Source organism: Thermobia domestica, chromosome 17 (assembly GCF_964235325.1).
Source record: "Thermobia domestica chromosome 17, izTheDome1.hap1.1, whole genome shotgun sequence".
Classification (NCBI taxonomy): Eukaryota; Metazoa; Arthropoda; class Insecta; order Zygentoma; family Lepismatidae; genus Thermobia; species Thermobia domestica.
Genome location: NC_137470.1, coordinates 82,073,269 through 82,089,170, shown reverse-complemented (window position 1 = coordinate 82,089,170; position 15,902 = coordinate 82,073,269). Strand labels below are relative to the sequence as shown.

The 15,902-nt window shown below is 38.9% G+C and overlaps 1 protein-coding gene across 2 annotated transcripts in view; it reads left to right on the top strand.

Annotated features, from left to right (window-relative positions):
• Positions 1 to 15,524, top strand: part of LOC145673789 (peptidoglycan-recognition protein LF-like) — a 272,615-nt gene extending 257,091 nt beyond the window's left edge. For both annotated transcript variants that reach the window (XM_081743549.1, XM_081743548.1), the window contains one exon: positions 13,965 to 15,524. In XM_081743549.1, the coding sequence (XP_081599675.1) occupies positions 13,965 to 15,103 (1,139 nt within the window). In that variant the 3' untranslated portion in view covers positions 15,104 to 15,524. The remainder of the gene's footprint in view (positions 1 to 13,964) is intronic.
• The last annotated feature ends 378 nt before the right edge of the window (positions 15,525 to 15,902 follow it).

The following is a 15,902-nucleotide window of genomic DNA, read 5'->3' as shown; positions in this document are numbered from 1 at the left end:
TACCGCCCCCAATCCCTGAGAGAGGCGTGCAACCAGTTAAGAATCACTAACTTACAAAACTTACTTTCCGTTTCAGAACGAAGGAAACTACGAATTCCACATTCTGATCATTTGTGCTTCTTGTATGTTGTTTTATCACGCACAATATTCACTAGAGCGATACATCTGTCCGAATCATGCTGTTTCCTCTAAAGTAGGGGCACGGTGACTTAGTGATAGAGCGGTTACTTCTGATGCGGGATGGACCTGGTTCCATCCAAACAATAAACCATACGGATACGAATACGGATACGGGTACCGGTGGGTTTTCTCGGGATTATCCTGTTTTCTCCTGCATTCCCATTTCATGAGTTGCTTTCTAAAAATTAGCTTCCATCTATTATATGTCTCTATTATTGGATCGGATTTGAGGTTAGCATCCCTTCGGTAGCAAAGTTGTATGAGATATGGAGCTACGGATTAACGTGAGATCCGGACCGCTTGTGCTCCCGCTGAGAATCGGAGCCGAGTCTCCTATGCCAAAGTCGCGTACGCTAACCACATTGCCATTAGTGATATCTCTATCTTCATTCTACTATCAGAGATTGCCAATGCCGATTGAAATATCTTGTTAAAATGCTAGCAGAGGAATTCCCTCTTTAGTGCAGAAATTCCTTCTTGCATCTTACTGCCATTTTAGGAGAGATGGGATTAGGCATAATTTGAATTCCTATCTCGCGTAAAATGGCTGACGTTTTAATCTTACAGACATCAATGGCTGATAAATCGTTATGCAAGGTGGAATTATGCGAGATGGGATGGAATCCTCCATGGAACAACAAAAGTTCCCCAGAAATGATATCTCTGATTGGTCCGGATGTGATACAAGTATTTGTGCATTACCACTTTTCGCTCTCAGTGTATTCAAACTTACGTCAAAGGAACTGTTTGGAAATCTTCACTGGTTCTCTCCTCTGAACCGCTCGCAAATGGGGCCTACCTTGGTCATAAACCACATCTGGAATATTAGTATTTATGTCAGTGATCCCGAAAACCGTATATTAGACACAAATGTAGGATGTTTTTTCCTGCCTGTCAGCCTCCCTCCTACTTGAAAGAAGCAGTCTTTCGTTTTGTTTATGTGTGCATTTCAAAGTCTCGTCCATTATTCCAGTACTTTTTGAGAACTTATACCTAACAGGATCGTTTTTCCGGAAGCCGAGAGTAACATGTTTCTCGTTTTCTTACCTTCGAACCTTCTACATCGCTTATGTTGTCAAATATGAGTTAGTATTTACGTAAACAATATGCACGAAAATCGATGGCACACACCTAGTTTTCTTTCGCTCGAAACTTGGAGACTTATAGAAACAATACTGATTTAACAAAACTTGTCCGCGCACTCTAAAAATAACCAGCACAATCGTTTAGAATAATAAATAATGTTAAAAAGAAAAAAATAAACATCGGAAGTCAAGAGTATGACTCATTCTTCGATGGATTGGGAACAGCAGAGAAAACGACAGAATGTCTCCAAAAGGAATTGTTAGTATTTCAAATTCATACCTCCGAATAACGCACAGTAAAGAACAACTAAAAAATTCAATTAGGTTGTTTTATGAAAGAAATACTAACTCTTTTCAGTCGATTGCTTTAGCAGCCACATTTGTGGAAGCAAAATCCACAGCTATAGCTGGTGTGGGTGAATTCTACAACATAAAACATGGAAGAAAAAGTGTTGAGTAGTATATAGTGTACACATAGCTTTGACACGTTTCTTAAGTTACAATGAATGTAACAAAAGATACTTGGGCTAGAAGCGACGAGTTCATTGCATGATTGTCAAATTAAATCGTTCAACATCAACTGCCAAACGTAATGGGACATTTATAAGACTAACTAGTTATTTTCTTGCGATTGACTATTGAGATACTCATCCAAAATTACAATATAGTTCCTGAAATAATTATGACGAAATTTTACATGGTTTTTGATAGGAAGAAATTTAGCGCGCTCCAAGGGTTAGAAACCGTCTTAATTAGCAACAGCCGATACTGGGAGCAGATTCAGGGATGTTTGAGGGAGGCGAAGGTCTGGAAAATAAGTTTGACACATTTTTCGATATTTGGTTCACTAACTAAAAATGTGTACTGCAGTGTGCTTCATAATACGTATTTATCTCCGCCCTTCTGGAGGCAGCATTGAGGAAAGCCATGTTGTTCAACACGAGAGAATCCAAGATTACCATGGAAACTACCACCTTTTTATTATTGCATTATTTCATTTTATCATTACCATTTTTATTAAATTGAATTAAGTACAGTAAACCATTTTTAATTTCCTGTTAACGTAATTCGTATAGAATATATAGAGATAACTTAGGAAAGAGATTAGTAAAAACTTTAGGTTTCTTTAGAAAAATAACTTTGTATACTGTTAGTAGATAATATATATATATATATATATATATATATATATATATATATATATATATATATATATATAGTATGATTTATTAGATACAACCATAAGTAATTACATAAGAATTGTAAAATAACAATGATTATTAAAAAAACTGTTATAATGAAAATTTCAAACGAAACAGTAAATATCTATTCTTCGGTACTTTGTTCCCATGACGTTCGGCAGGTAATACTAAGTCTTCTGCTTTCAAAGGCTCCAACCTGTCATGTTATGTCACTGTCTTGACGTACGGTACAGCAGTCATGCCGTTTTTTTTATATATATAAACTTATTGACTGTGAGCTGTCTCTCTATACTCCTTGCTCAGTTGCTACATAAATTGATGCACCAACGATGTCTGTTTTTACTCCTAACCTCCCTTCTCCGCAATTACAGAAGAAAGACTTCTTCTAGCTCTTTACTAGTGGGTAACGTTCCCATTATAGCCGACACGTTCCCACGTTGAATGGCTATGCTTATGCGTTGAATCAGGAAACTTTTTGCTCGATTATCTCCTGATTTAATTGATAGACGGTGGCCGATTTCATTTATAAATTTGAGGCCTCCTTCTTCCCAAGAACCGCTAGACTCAATTGCTATTGCGACAAAGCAATAGATATCGAGTAGATTGCTATATTTATTCTTTTTTCTTTCGCTCTTCGAGCAGCTACGAGTCCAGCTTGTACTGAGGCATATTGTAGGTTGGAGGGGGCATAGGTGTCTGAACATGTGAAGTCCCAAATCAATACCTTTCCTTTCTTCCAAGGTACTAATGTCATACCATCGGGTCTTTTTCCGTCAGATCGGCTGCATCCAATCGGTTCCCTCACTGCTGGGATCCCTGCTGATATTAATGCTCTTAATATTATATCATTTACACTTGAATGACGTGGGTGTCTGCCTGCGCTGCTTTTGCACGACAAACCATGTAATCCTTTTCTATCTACAAAGGTGTTACAAATGGGGCAGTGGTGTGGTTCACATATATCTGCTCCCAACCGTAGTGCAACTGATACTCGGAAGCTCTCATTGGATAGGTGTAGGCCCAGAGATGGTGATGGTAGAGCTTGAAGCCATGCTCCGTTTTCTGGGGACATTACCGCTAAAAGTCTGGCTTTATCTTCGATGTTTTTTGTAGTCTGTAATAAAGAAGCTGCATGGCAATTAACGATGGGCTCGTCCAAAGCCGACTGATTGTTACGATTTTCGAGAGTCGGAGGGTCTAACCCAACTAAATTTGTCCATTTAGCTATGCAGTCCATCACATCTGGATTGTTGATTTCGTCGTTATCCCATTGAAGAAGTGAACTAACTATTTGACTTGCACCGTAGAAAGACGCTAAAAAAGACTCAATAGCCATATCTGTGGCGCGACGGATTTCAAGGCCTCCATTTTTGACTGGTAAAGAAGCTTGTATCCAAGAGTTGTTATTAAGAGAACAATTGAGGATGGATTCCAGACCAGCTTTAAGAGTATCGTCATACAGATGGTGATCAGAAAAATGGAAACACCTGTAGTTGGCAACACGTCAGATGTATGAGTTGGCAGTGGTGTCGTTGCGCCCGCAGCGCCGGACCGCTGGTGGTGGTGTGTTAGGTCGGTCTCCATACTACGTCAGGCGCATTGAAACAGCAGTGTCCAGTGGCTGCAGCAGACGGAGGTAGTGTAAAATGAGAGACCTCTCAGATTTTCAAAGAGAGCAAATTGTTGGTGCGCGGTTATGTGGAGTGAGTGTGACGGCAGTGGCTACTGTGTTAGGTGTGTCGCGTGGGACAGTATCGAAGGTGATGACGGCCTCCACAACACACGGGAAAACCACATCAGAGAAGCGGAACAGTGGGCGGAAGAAAATCATGAGTGACAGGTCACGCCGGGTATTAAAGCGCATTGTTACGCAGAGCCGTCGTGCCACTGCGGAGCAAGTGACGGAGGAACTCAATCAGCACCTCCCCCACCCTATTTCGACAATCACAGTGCTCCGCGAATTACATGACATGTACTTACGGAGTCGTGTTGCACGGGCCAAACCGCTCATCAGGGACCATAACGCTTTCGCAGGCCGCAAATGCTGCTGCGATCATGCAATTAGGACCGTTGAGGACTGGAAACGTGTGATATGGCCGGATGAGTCATCCTTCAACCTATTCCAACCACGGGGCGTGTTTATGTGTGGAGAACGCCCAAAGAAGCTTATGATCTGCAGTGTATCCGCCCAACTGTGAACCATGGTGGCGGCTCGGTGATGCTGTGGGCCGCCATATCATAGTTTTCATTGGGTCCTGTGGTCACACTTAGCGGACGAGTCACTGCCAACGATTATGTCGCAATTTTAGGAGACCACTTGCATCCTATGGTCCGGATGTTGTTCCCTGACAATGACGCCATCTTTCAGGATGATAATGCACCCATTTACACAGCTGGCGTTGTTGCAGCGTGGTTTGAGGAACATCGGGATGAAGTACAACACCTCCCCTGGCCCGCCCAATCCCCAGATTTCAACATAATTGAACATCTGTCGTCCGTCTTGGAAACACGACTCCGGCTACGATTTCCACTTCCATCCTCTCTCACAGAACTGGCCGATGCCCTGCACGAGGAATGGTGTAAAATTCCACTTGCTACCATTCACGACCTCTATGCCTCCATCCCACGTCGCATCAAGGCTGTTCTGAAGGCGAAAGGTGGCCCGACACCATATTAATCAGGTAAGTTGCAATTTCGTTCAGATGTTTCCATTTTCTGATCACCATCTGTACTTTTCCAATAGGGCATCTTCCTTCCAAGATGGAGAGCATCGGAGGAAATAAAATAATCTCGGCATTCCAAATGAAGCCCTTAACAGATAAACAGCAGAATGGGCTGAAAGCTTGGAAAGTCGTGGTAAAAAATTCTACTTTGGAGGTTTTGTCTAGTAACATTTTGCTCCGTGCCTCTGTTGAGATAGCTGAACATAAAAGCTCTGCATTACTTGGTGTAAGGAGCTGAATACCAGGTGCTGATTTATTAAAGATATCATAGAGGTTCTTAATTTGTTCTTCTGTAGCACCGAGGAATCGTACTTCGCATTTGGAGCAATGTAGCGATAAGCCAATTCATGATGCATGTGTTCGAATGTTGTCTAATGTTTGTAGTATTACGTCTGTATTTCCAGCTATTGTTCCATCATCCAAATACCAGACATTCAGCTCTGCGTTTATATTATTAACAATTGGTTGGAGAGTCATAGCAAAGAATGCTGGACCTAACGGATCACCTTGTTGAACACCTTGCTGTGATAGAATAGTGTTATCTCCCATATATAGGTTGCTTGGTTGAGAATAGCATTGAGAGATGTACGAAAAATATGCTGGAAAATTCTTTTTAGCAGATAGCAACATGGAATCTCGATTTAATTCATTGAAGGCATTTCTGAAATCAATTTTTAAAAGTGCTTTCACTTGAGTGTGCTAAGTAGAATAATATGTGCGGGCTGCATGTACTGCTGCTTCCGCCCCAAATGGGACACAGACTCCTAGTTGGTGTGGATATAGTATGTCGATAAGTGATTCGCGCATCTTGTAGCAGATTATTTTGGCCGACAATCGTCTCCAAATATTGCCCACGGCTATTGGCCGAATGCCTCCGCTTTTTTTCTTAAGGGCAAGTAACGACGCACCGAAGAATATCGGTCTCAATATTGTAGGTACATTTCCCGATATAATGAGGTGTAAGAGTTCTCTGATAACGTTGATAAGCTGGTCTCTAGATTCATAATCGTGCGATAGAACTAAATATTTTAGAATTGAAGTTCTGAGGCTATCCATTCCACCGGCGGATCCAGAAGGAAAAGATTTAATTGCTTTCAATAATTCAGTTGATGATACTTTAGTTGCAGATGCTGATGCCTCTGGAGGTTCAGGGATGGCTAATAAATGTAAGTGAGCTGGATGTTTTGCTCTGAGTGCTTCTAACAATGAATTATCAGGAGTTGCTATCGAGTCTTCGGAGGTTAATAGTCTTACTGCTCCTCTAACATCACCGTCCGATAGTTTATTTTCAATGTTCTTGCTGTGGAATGATGTGGATTTTGAGAAATCACGCACTTTGTATAATTTAATTAATTCGGCTGACAAAGCTTCTCGGTGATTGTCCGACCAGTTTCGTATTCTTTGCTTCACCCATGTGGTGAGGTTGGTAACTTTATCGGCATATGGAGGAATACATAGAACCACATAAGGGAAGATTAAAAGATCTAGCCAAGCATCAATACTATTAGTATTCGTGACCTTTTGTAGAACTTCACTTAAGGAGTGAGCCATAGCTGGTCTGGCGACTCGGGGAACTCGTCGGAGTGTAGGAATATGGGACTTTAAAAATATTAACAGTTCGCCTATTTTAGTTGTTGAGTCCGTTGAGTTTTCATCAATTGCTTCGTGTGTTAATATATTTGAAATATAGGTAATGGCACTTTCCGCATTGGAAGAAGATAGATTTTTCTTGAGTGATTCGCGGTGGCATCTACTAATATGTATGGCTAGACCTCGTTGGCTTAGAAAACACTTATGGCAATATGAACAATGCGCTTGATTTGGCTTGCTAGATGTGTCCAAATTAGGACCTGGATCTTCCTTCTGACAAGAGGCATCCGCATCTTGAATGTTCGTTGCATATTGAACCTCCTCTCCAACTTCTGTTTTATTCGTAACCTTTCTTTCTGTCATTATAGGACATAATTGTGCTTATTATATCAATTTAATTTAAAATAGATTGAAACAAGCTGATTTGATTCAAATATTAACGAATTATACTGCCCGTTTCATTGTTGTAGTCAACTGAATTAATGCTTGAGAATATGATTTCACAGAACTACTTAACCACTGGACCGAATTTAATACGAATTTCACATCTCTTACTTGTCGATCATCAATAGCATCAACATTGCACCTAGACGCGTCAAAAAGTCAATATTCCCTTATTTCTAGAAGGGTTCTTGCAGAGAGACGCTATTCAACCCGCACTAGTTTACAACAATCACAAAATGGTGTATATATATATATATATAATATACAGTATATATAGTGTCACGTGAGAAGGGCCCGGATCATAGCGTCGCGCGACAAACGGGCCACACGTCAAAAAGCCTGAGACATAGCCTGAAAAGCCTAACAAGTATAAAAATGCTTAGATGAACAATATTCTGTGGAGAGTACCTGAGAAGGCACACATGTGGGAAAAATGTAGGGTTAGTCAAAATTTTACGACAGACTAGCAATAACGATACGCGTGGACGGAGTAAATCTTGCAGGTGGGTATTGATGCAAAAACTGAAGTAAATGGGATATGGCCTATAACTTGGATTCCGGGATATTGGATATCACATAATATTTTTTGAATGAAAAGAGGTAGATATCACACATCAATTTAGGCTAGAATCTTTTCACAAATAAGAATATGAACTTATTGTATCAAAAGATCCAATACATTTCAATCAAAATTTTTCATGTAATTTTTATATCTGGTGAATTACATAGAATGCAGTCAAACTCAAGCCATCACTTAACTCAGGACGATGTTGTCATTCCGTAAAAAAATACGAAAGCTGGATTTAGGGTCCATTCATAAGTTTGGTAGCAGCAGATCCAAAAAATAATTATTGGGCAAGATGGCAATGTTTTGAATCATTTTTCGGATTATTCCTAAAATACTTGTCTTTTAAATCTATCTTCATTCTCTTACGAGGTATGTGTGCTATGTTTAACATTTGTATATAGTAGACAAAAGTATGGAGAGAATCCACTAAAAATGTGGCATATGAAAAGAGAATGTTACAAGTGAGTGTTGGTGCTAAAACTGCATTGAATTTGGATGTGGATATCGTGGCAGCCAACATTGATTCCGCCACTTTGAATATCACACAACATTCTTTGAATGGAAAAGATATGTGTGAGACATGAATAGTGGCTAGGATGTATCCTGAGACTACAACTTGAACTCACTTTTCACCTATTGTTAACTGTTAACTGTTAACTGTGTGTTACATTTGACATTACAATTTTAAATACATCTGAAAGGTTTACTATTTTTCCCGTGGGTACCCGTACACTGCATATTACAGAGGAAAAAATGTGATATTTACTTATATTTACCTTCAATTTGTCGATTGACAGAGAATAGGCCACTTTCTCATAAAATGGATAGTGTATTTTGTAGTATATCACGAAGAAGACTTCTTTCTTTCACAAGACGATCCATAAGTCATTCAGGGTGTGTGGTTCGTGTGATGCACTTTGTCCATAGTGTACGCCTATAGAGGGTAACCCAGGACCGATAGATAGAGAAATCTTGCAGGCCATTCGATCTTACTCGTCTTCCAATCCACCGTTGTGGAAAGGTTTTACTTTTCATGTAAGTATGGTCGAAAGTTCAGTCCATAGTGTGGCGACGTTTTGTCTTGTTGGACCCACACGTGATCTAAGTTATATGTAGAGACTGCATGGCAGAAAGAATATGGTCTCCCTCCAAGTTAATACAGTTAGTAGCAATTACACGACGATTTATAACTTTCTTTAAGCATTTCGGCATTGTTATCACAATTTCCCTGCTATACTGTGGAGAAATATTGTTCCACGCTGCGCGTAATACTTTTTCCAAAACTTCTTTCGCCGTAACTCGTACATACTGACCTTACGTTGTAAAGATTCTCGGTGAGGTTAAAATCGGTATTTTGAGGTAGGGTTCAATACATTTTTGGACAGCTCTAAATGAACCATTTCCTTACAATATATACTTTGTTTGTAATAAATATCTTGATAATTAGAAGTCCTGGTCATTCCCAATTTTCTGTACTTTTCTGAAGATTTGCCCTAAGAACGTTAAAATAAATATCCATCTATCTGTCTGTCTATCTATTTATCTCTATCTTTCTCTCTCTCTCCATATATATTTATATATATATATATATATATATATATATATATATATATATATATATATATATATATATATATATATTTGTCATAATCTTGTCAGGGCCGCGGTGGCTCAGTGGTAGAGCGTTCACCTCTGGTGCTATGGATCTCGGGTTCAAACCCTGCTCCCGCCAGTGAACTTTGTGGTGGACAAACACCGTGTGCGTGGGTTTTTTCGGGGTTCTCCCGTTTCCTCCCACTTTCTTCATTCCACCATTTCATTCATTACTCATCATCACCGTCTCCTTTAGCCTAACCGGCATAACCGTGGGACTTAAAACTCAAAAATTTCATTTCATTTCATTTCATTTCGTAATCTTGTCAGCACACAATAGCTCTCCACCATCCGATGAACATGAATAACCCAAACTATTACACTTTCTTCTCTAGGCTAAAGTTCTTGACAGTAGCACTGTGTTTACTTCCCCAAAAACTATTACTCTACCATAATATTCATGCAGGTCTAATTTATATTCGTCGGGAGATAACAGCTATTCGTACAAATTTTTGAACTTATCTACGAAAGCTCTAGAAATTTTAAGTATCTTATTTTTAATTTGGATAATATACGATTTCTCTCTACCAATTCTATCTTTAAACTCTTACCATATTAACCCCATACAGAACAACACACTGACAGGATGATCACTGTTACTAGCCTCTACTATTTGAATCAATTTGCATTACTGTTTGTAAGGACATTCTAGCATCAATTTATGTGGCACACATACCTCTTTCTATTTGCAAATATTGTGTGGTATACAATATGCGGAATGCAAGATGGCAGCCACGATGTACACTAAATCATTTAGCGCAGTTTCTACACCATTGCCAAATTGTAACATTTGCTTTTCCTCCGTCCATGCGTCTCTTTGTCACTGCCCTGTCATAATACTTTTTCTATTATATACATTTGTCAAAAAAAGCACACCCTGTCTCAAACAGATGATGTCAAAAATGAGTTTACCTTTTCATTTTTGAAATTATTGAAGCCTAGGTTGAAGTGTAAAATCATAACCATTTACATTTAAAAATATTGTATAATATGCAATATGGCGCAATTCAAGATGGCTTCCATGGTCACCACACTCCAAATCAATGCAGTCTTTTGCAATAATACCAATTGTAACATACATTTTTCCTCCGTCCACGCAGGTCGTTATTATTTCTCTGTTCCAATAATTTTGACTACTCTGTATACAGATCCGCATGTATCTTTTCACAGCAAAATTAAACTACTCTTTTCCACAGAATATTTTTCACACTATACTTTGATCCAAAGGTAGAAATGGAATTTTAGAACTAAGGGGAAAGTCAGTAATAGATATAGTTTTTTTTAAGTTATGTCACGATAATACATACTTAGAAAGACGGTTGTGCAAGCTAACTTTCATGGAGAACGACTTAAGCGATAGCGATTCTTGCAGAAAAATTAACTACCAAACAAAATTAATATCACCATTCAAATTTCCTATTTGTTACTAATAACTACAGATATTTCTCCTCCTCTTGCACAAACACATCAACTTACCACGAGGACACTATTCCCTTATGCATGCCTGATTTCCATTCTTTTTGGTCTCAGTTCTTTCAACCTTGAAATCGTATTTACCGGGCCCTTTTGACGAGGGGCTTTTTTCTTTCGGGACTATTTTATGCGGGGCATTTTCGACCCGAACACATTTGACGCCGAGCCGTTTTGAGCTTGGCCCTTTTCATTCGGGCCCATTTGTCGCCGACCTCTTTTGACCCGGGTTCTTTTGATCCGGGCCCTTTTGACGAGAGACTGTTTTGACTAGGGTCATTTTGTCGTGTGACCCTTATGATCCGGACCCTTTTGAAGCGGGCCGTTGTGACCCGGGCCATTTTGGCGATTGTTTATTTTGTTTCGGGCTCATTATATGCGGGGCACTTTCAGGTCGATCCATTTTGACGCGGGGCCGTTTTGACCTGTGCCCTTCTGACATGGAACTATATATATATATATATATATATATATATATATATATATAATGTATATGTGTATGTATTCAGCAGCTGAAATACGTGGGGCAGGGAGCGGGTATGGGTAAACAGATTGATCGATCAATCCAGGAAGCACTGAAATTAATTACGCCCCTGGTCATATGTCTTTCTTTCTCCTCATTTCTACTCCTGATCTCAGGCTTTTTATCTGTGGAATAATATTTAACTGCCTTTTGACGCGGGGCAGTTTTGACTCCGGTCCTCTTGACCAGAACGCTTTTAACGCAGATCACTTTTGTCAACGCGTCCTTTTGACTCAGGCCCTTCTGATCCGGGCTCTTTTGACGCGGGACCGTTTTGACTCGGTCCATTTTGTCGCGTGGCTCTTATCATCCGGGCCCTTTTGACGCGGGCTCGTTTTGACTCTGGCCCTTTTGTCACTGAGCCCTTTTGAAGCGGGATCCTTTGGCTCGCTTATATATACATAGAACCTTATATATTCACCAGGTGAAATGTCTGGGGCATGGGGTGTGTATGAGTAAATAGATGATAAACCATCCAGGGCGTAGTAAAATTAGTTACGCCACTGGTCATATCTCTTCCTTTCTCCTGCTTTCTAGTCCTGATTTCAGGCTTTTTGGCTGTAAAATTGTATTTACCGGGCCCTTTTGACGCAGGGACTTTTTGACTCATTCCATTTTGACGCGGGGCACTTTTGACTCGGAACCATTTAACGCGGGCCGTTTCGACCCATGCCCTTTTGAGGCAGAGTCCGTTTTGACCCGGGTTTTTTGAAGCTTTGCTCTTTTGACTCGTTCTCTTTTCTCGCGACGACGTTTTGACCCGGGACGTTTAGACGCGGGGTCGTTTTGACTCAGACCCATTTGTCGCGGAACCCTTTTGACGCAGTTAATTTTCGACTCGGGCACTTTTGTTGCAGGGCTTGTTTTGTCCGGGGCAGTTTTGACTCGGACCTTCCTATCCTCGTCCTTTTGTCGGGCCCTTTTGACATGGAACCATATATTTGACGCAGCAACTGAAAGGCATGGGACAGGGGGTGGGTATAAGTAAATCGATGATCCATGCGCAGTAAAATTAGTTACGCCACTGGTCATATCTCTTTCCTTTTCTTCTCTCTACATGATGTCTGAAAATGAATGTTCTGATTAAAAGCGTACAGCGGTGATTTTGAAAATTAAGACGATATACACTATCAATGAAAAATGCTATGACATTTAACTTAGGGCAATAAATCGAAAATCTCTATATCGGTTTTTTGTCCTCATCCCGTTGGAAAAAAATCCTGCTGGCGTTAGTGGTTATCATGTTGCTTAGTTTCTGTATTATATTGTGGTATTCACGGAATAAATACTTCTGTGTTTTATTTAATAATGAGAACCTTATTTACATTTATTACGCCCCTTGCTTTACGACAGTGAAACATATTAACGTTCATCGTAATCAGTTTCCATTCTCAAATACGGACACTGAGGCGAATGAAATAATCACGCACACATTTAGGACTTGGAAAAATGTCCTGCGAACATATCGTAGTAAATTCCTGAAGAATGAAAAGCGCTAGTAGCAGTTGTTAGCAGTTAACATATAAGACAATAAATTGAAAAACTGAGAATACGAATCTTTTCAGAGATGTCCGTGCACTCATGCCTCAAATCTATGCTTTTACTCCTTATACTTCTTCAAACTCTTAAACCTTAAAATTCTTCAAAATTAATCACAATTTCTTATGCAACCATCCCTTCCTTGGAGTACTGCGTGGTCACATACGTTCCACAGCGATGTAAAGACACTTTTGGCATGAGTATACAAGCGAATTTTCACGATTGAAGGCTGTGGGGAAAGAGAGAGAGAGAGCAGGTTGAGACTAGGACGAATGGAAATGAGATATATGGAATGGAATTAAACAAGTACTGGCAGTGTCTTATTAGTCCACATGTGATGTGTTACCAAGACATCGACTACACGTTGTGTGCATATCACTATTGTCTTGTATTAATGTATTTCAGCTGCTTTCTCCTTACTATTAGTGTGTGGTTTACCGAGAACGCGAGTAGGAAACTGTGATGTCACAGAGTATCCAGTTAAAAATCACTGTACCATATCTACCAATTTGATCCTTACTATATTACTTGAAAACTAATCGTTTTAAGTCCAGAGCAAGGGGTTAATTTAGATTGTTTTAATTTCTTAAATTCCATATTTAATTTTAAGACTTGAGCTTTTGAATTACATGATTAACGTAGGAATTCATAGATCTGCGTCTGGCTAAGAAGCACTTCACAAGTAGCTGAAATCCAATTGTTAATAGTGCTGATAATTCTAATGTGTTTTTATACTAAAAGTGTATCTAATATATAGTATAAAATTGTATTGAATGTTTCATTGTTGTTTTCAAGTTTCTCTAAAACGTGAAAGTAAAATGTTTTATTATAGTTATTCTCTGTTGTATTTGAAAGTAGGACTGTAGAAATATTTCTAAACAAATGAAAAAATATTGTAATAGCACTCTCTCTCTTCTAACATACTGACCATAACTTGATTTAAACTAAATTGTTCGAAGTTGTTAATTATTTATTTCTTATTTGCAGCTGCAAACATTACTGAAGATTGGTTTGTTACACGTGGACTCTGGTTGGCGGATCCACCTGAAGGTGTTACAAAACTTCAACATCCTACGGCGTATGTCATCGTGTGTCACACAGCAACTGAAGGTTGCTACTCACTGGAAGACTGTACGATATTGTTCCGGTATATTCAGAATTTACACCAAAAGGCAAATAAATGGAATGATATAGGTTATAATTTTATGGTAGGAGGCGACGGACGGATTTACGAGGGTAGAGGATGGGATAATGTGGGCGCACATACAAGAGGATTTAATAGCAGAAGTATTGGGATAGCATTTGCAGGAAATTATTTACGAGATAAACCAACAGCACTACAGTTAGTTGGTCTTCGTAGGCTTATAGGACAAGGATTAGAAATTCAGAAAGTAGATCAAAACTTTACGTTACAAGCTCATTGTCAATTAGGAAACAACGATTTATATGGAAGTCCAGGTTTGTACTTATATATTGAAATTCGTAAAATGCAACACTGGTCACCTGGAGAACGTGAGTGTTTTCCTGACGTTTTACAACCATTTACAACACGTAATGACTCATTGAGTTGGCTAATTCCAAGGAAATTGTGGTTAGCGAAACCACAAGGTGGGGAACTGGAACTAGAACATCCTACGCCTTATATAGTCGTGTATGATACTGGAGGAGAGCAATGCATGAGCCTAGAAAATTGCATTGACGACTTCCTTTTGCTCCAAGACCTGTACCGGAGCAAAAATTACACAGAAATTCCGTACAATTTCATAATCGGAGGTGATGGGCTTGTATATGAAGTACGAGGGTGGGATGTAGTTGGTGAACACTCAGTGTCCTACAGTAACAAGAGTATAGGGGTGGCTTTTGCAGGAAATTACTCAATATCACAGATAAACAGGATGCAGATAATAGCGCTAGAAAGACTGACAGATGATGGCGTTAAATTAGGAAAACTTAAAGTTAGTTACAAGGTGATTGTTAACTGTCAGTTGGCAATGAAAACTGTTGGACCTACGACACAATTAGAAATTAATATGTATAATAAAATTTCCAAATTTAAAAACTTTGCTGAGGAACCTCAGATTTGTTTCGAAAATTCAAGTAGCCATCAGATTAGATCACTAAGCTAATATTTACCGTAATTAAACTTGATTGTGATTCTATTTGCAGATAATGACTGAGTCTTGTTTTCTGGTGTATATTTAAATGAAAATTCACACAAGTATTTCTTGCATTAAATTTAGTGGAAGGATAATATAATTTATAATTAAACTACTGTATATACTGAAAGAAATCATGAAAAGCACCGAAATGGAGGTAGAAAATAAAAGAATTTTCGAAGAAACGTTTTATGGAGAGACTAGGGAAAAATATTGTGCAATAAAAAAACAGTAGTACAAGGTACTTTGATATTAAGTGACTCGATAGTACAGAGGCTTTAAATTACATTAGAATACAGGAAGAACCGTCATTATAGAACACCATTGATACATTGTGATTATTTTGTAATTGGTTGAAAACATGGTCGAAATATAGATTATTAAAGTTTTACTTATGGATATACTTCTTAAAATATTTCAAAAATTAATACGTTAAAACTCCATTCTAACATTGTTGTTATTTTCTAGTAATGTTGAAATAACTACAAATATTTCTCTACTATCACTCTACTTTAATATCAAGCAATGATTTTAAAACTCAGAGGCCAAATGCTGATTCTACATCTAAAATATGAACCACAACTAAAAAGACAGATATTCTGAGAAACCTATTTACTCATGATTCTCCGTGCTGTCATTCCAACAGCAAACGATGACTGATCCTTACGTTGGTATCCTACGAAATTCAAGCAGCAGAACGTGAATATCTAGTCATTGAATGTTTCGAAATTGGGACTACGACATTACAGTGTATCATCCTTGAACGAGG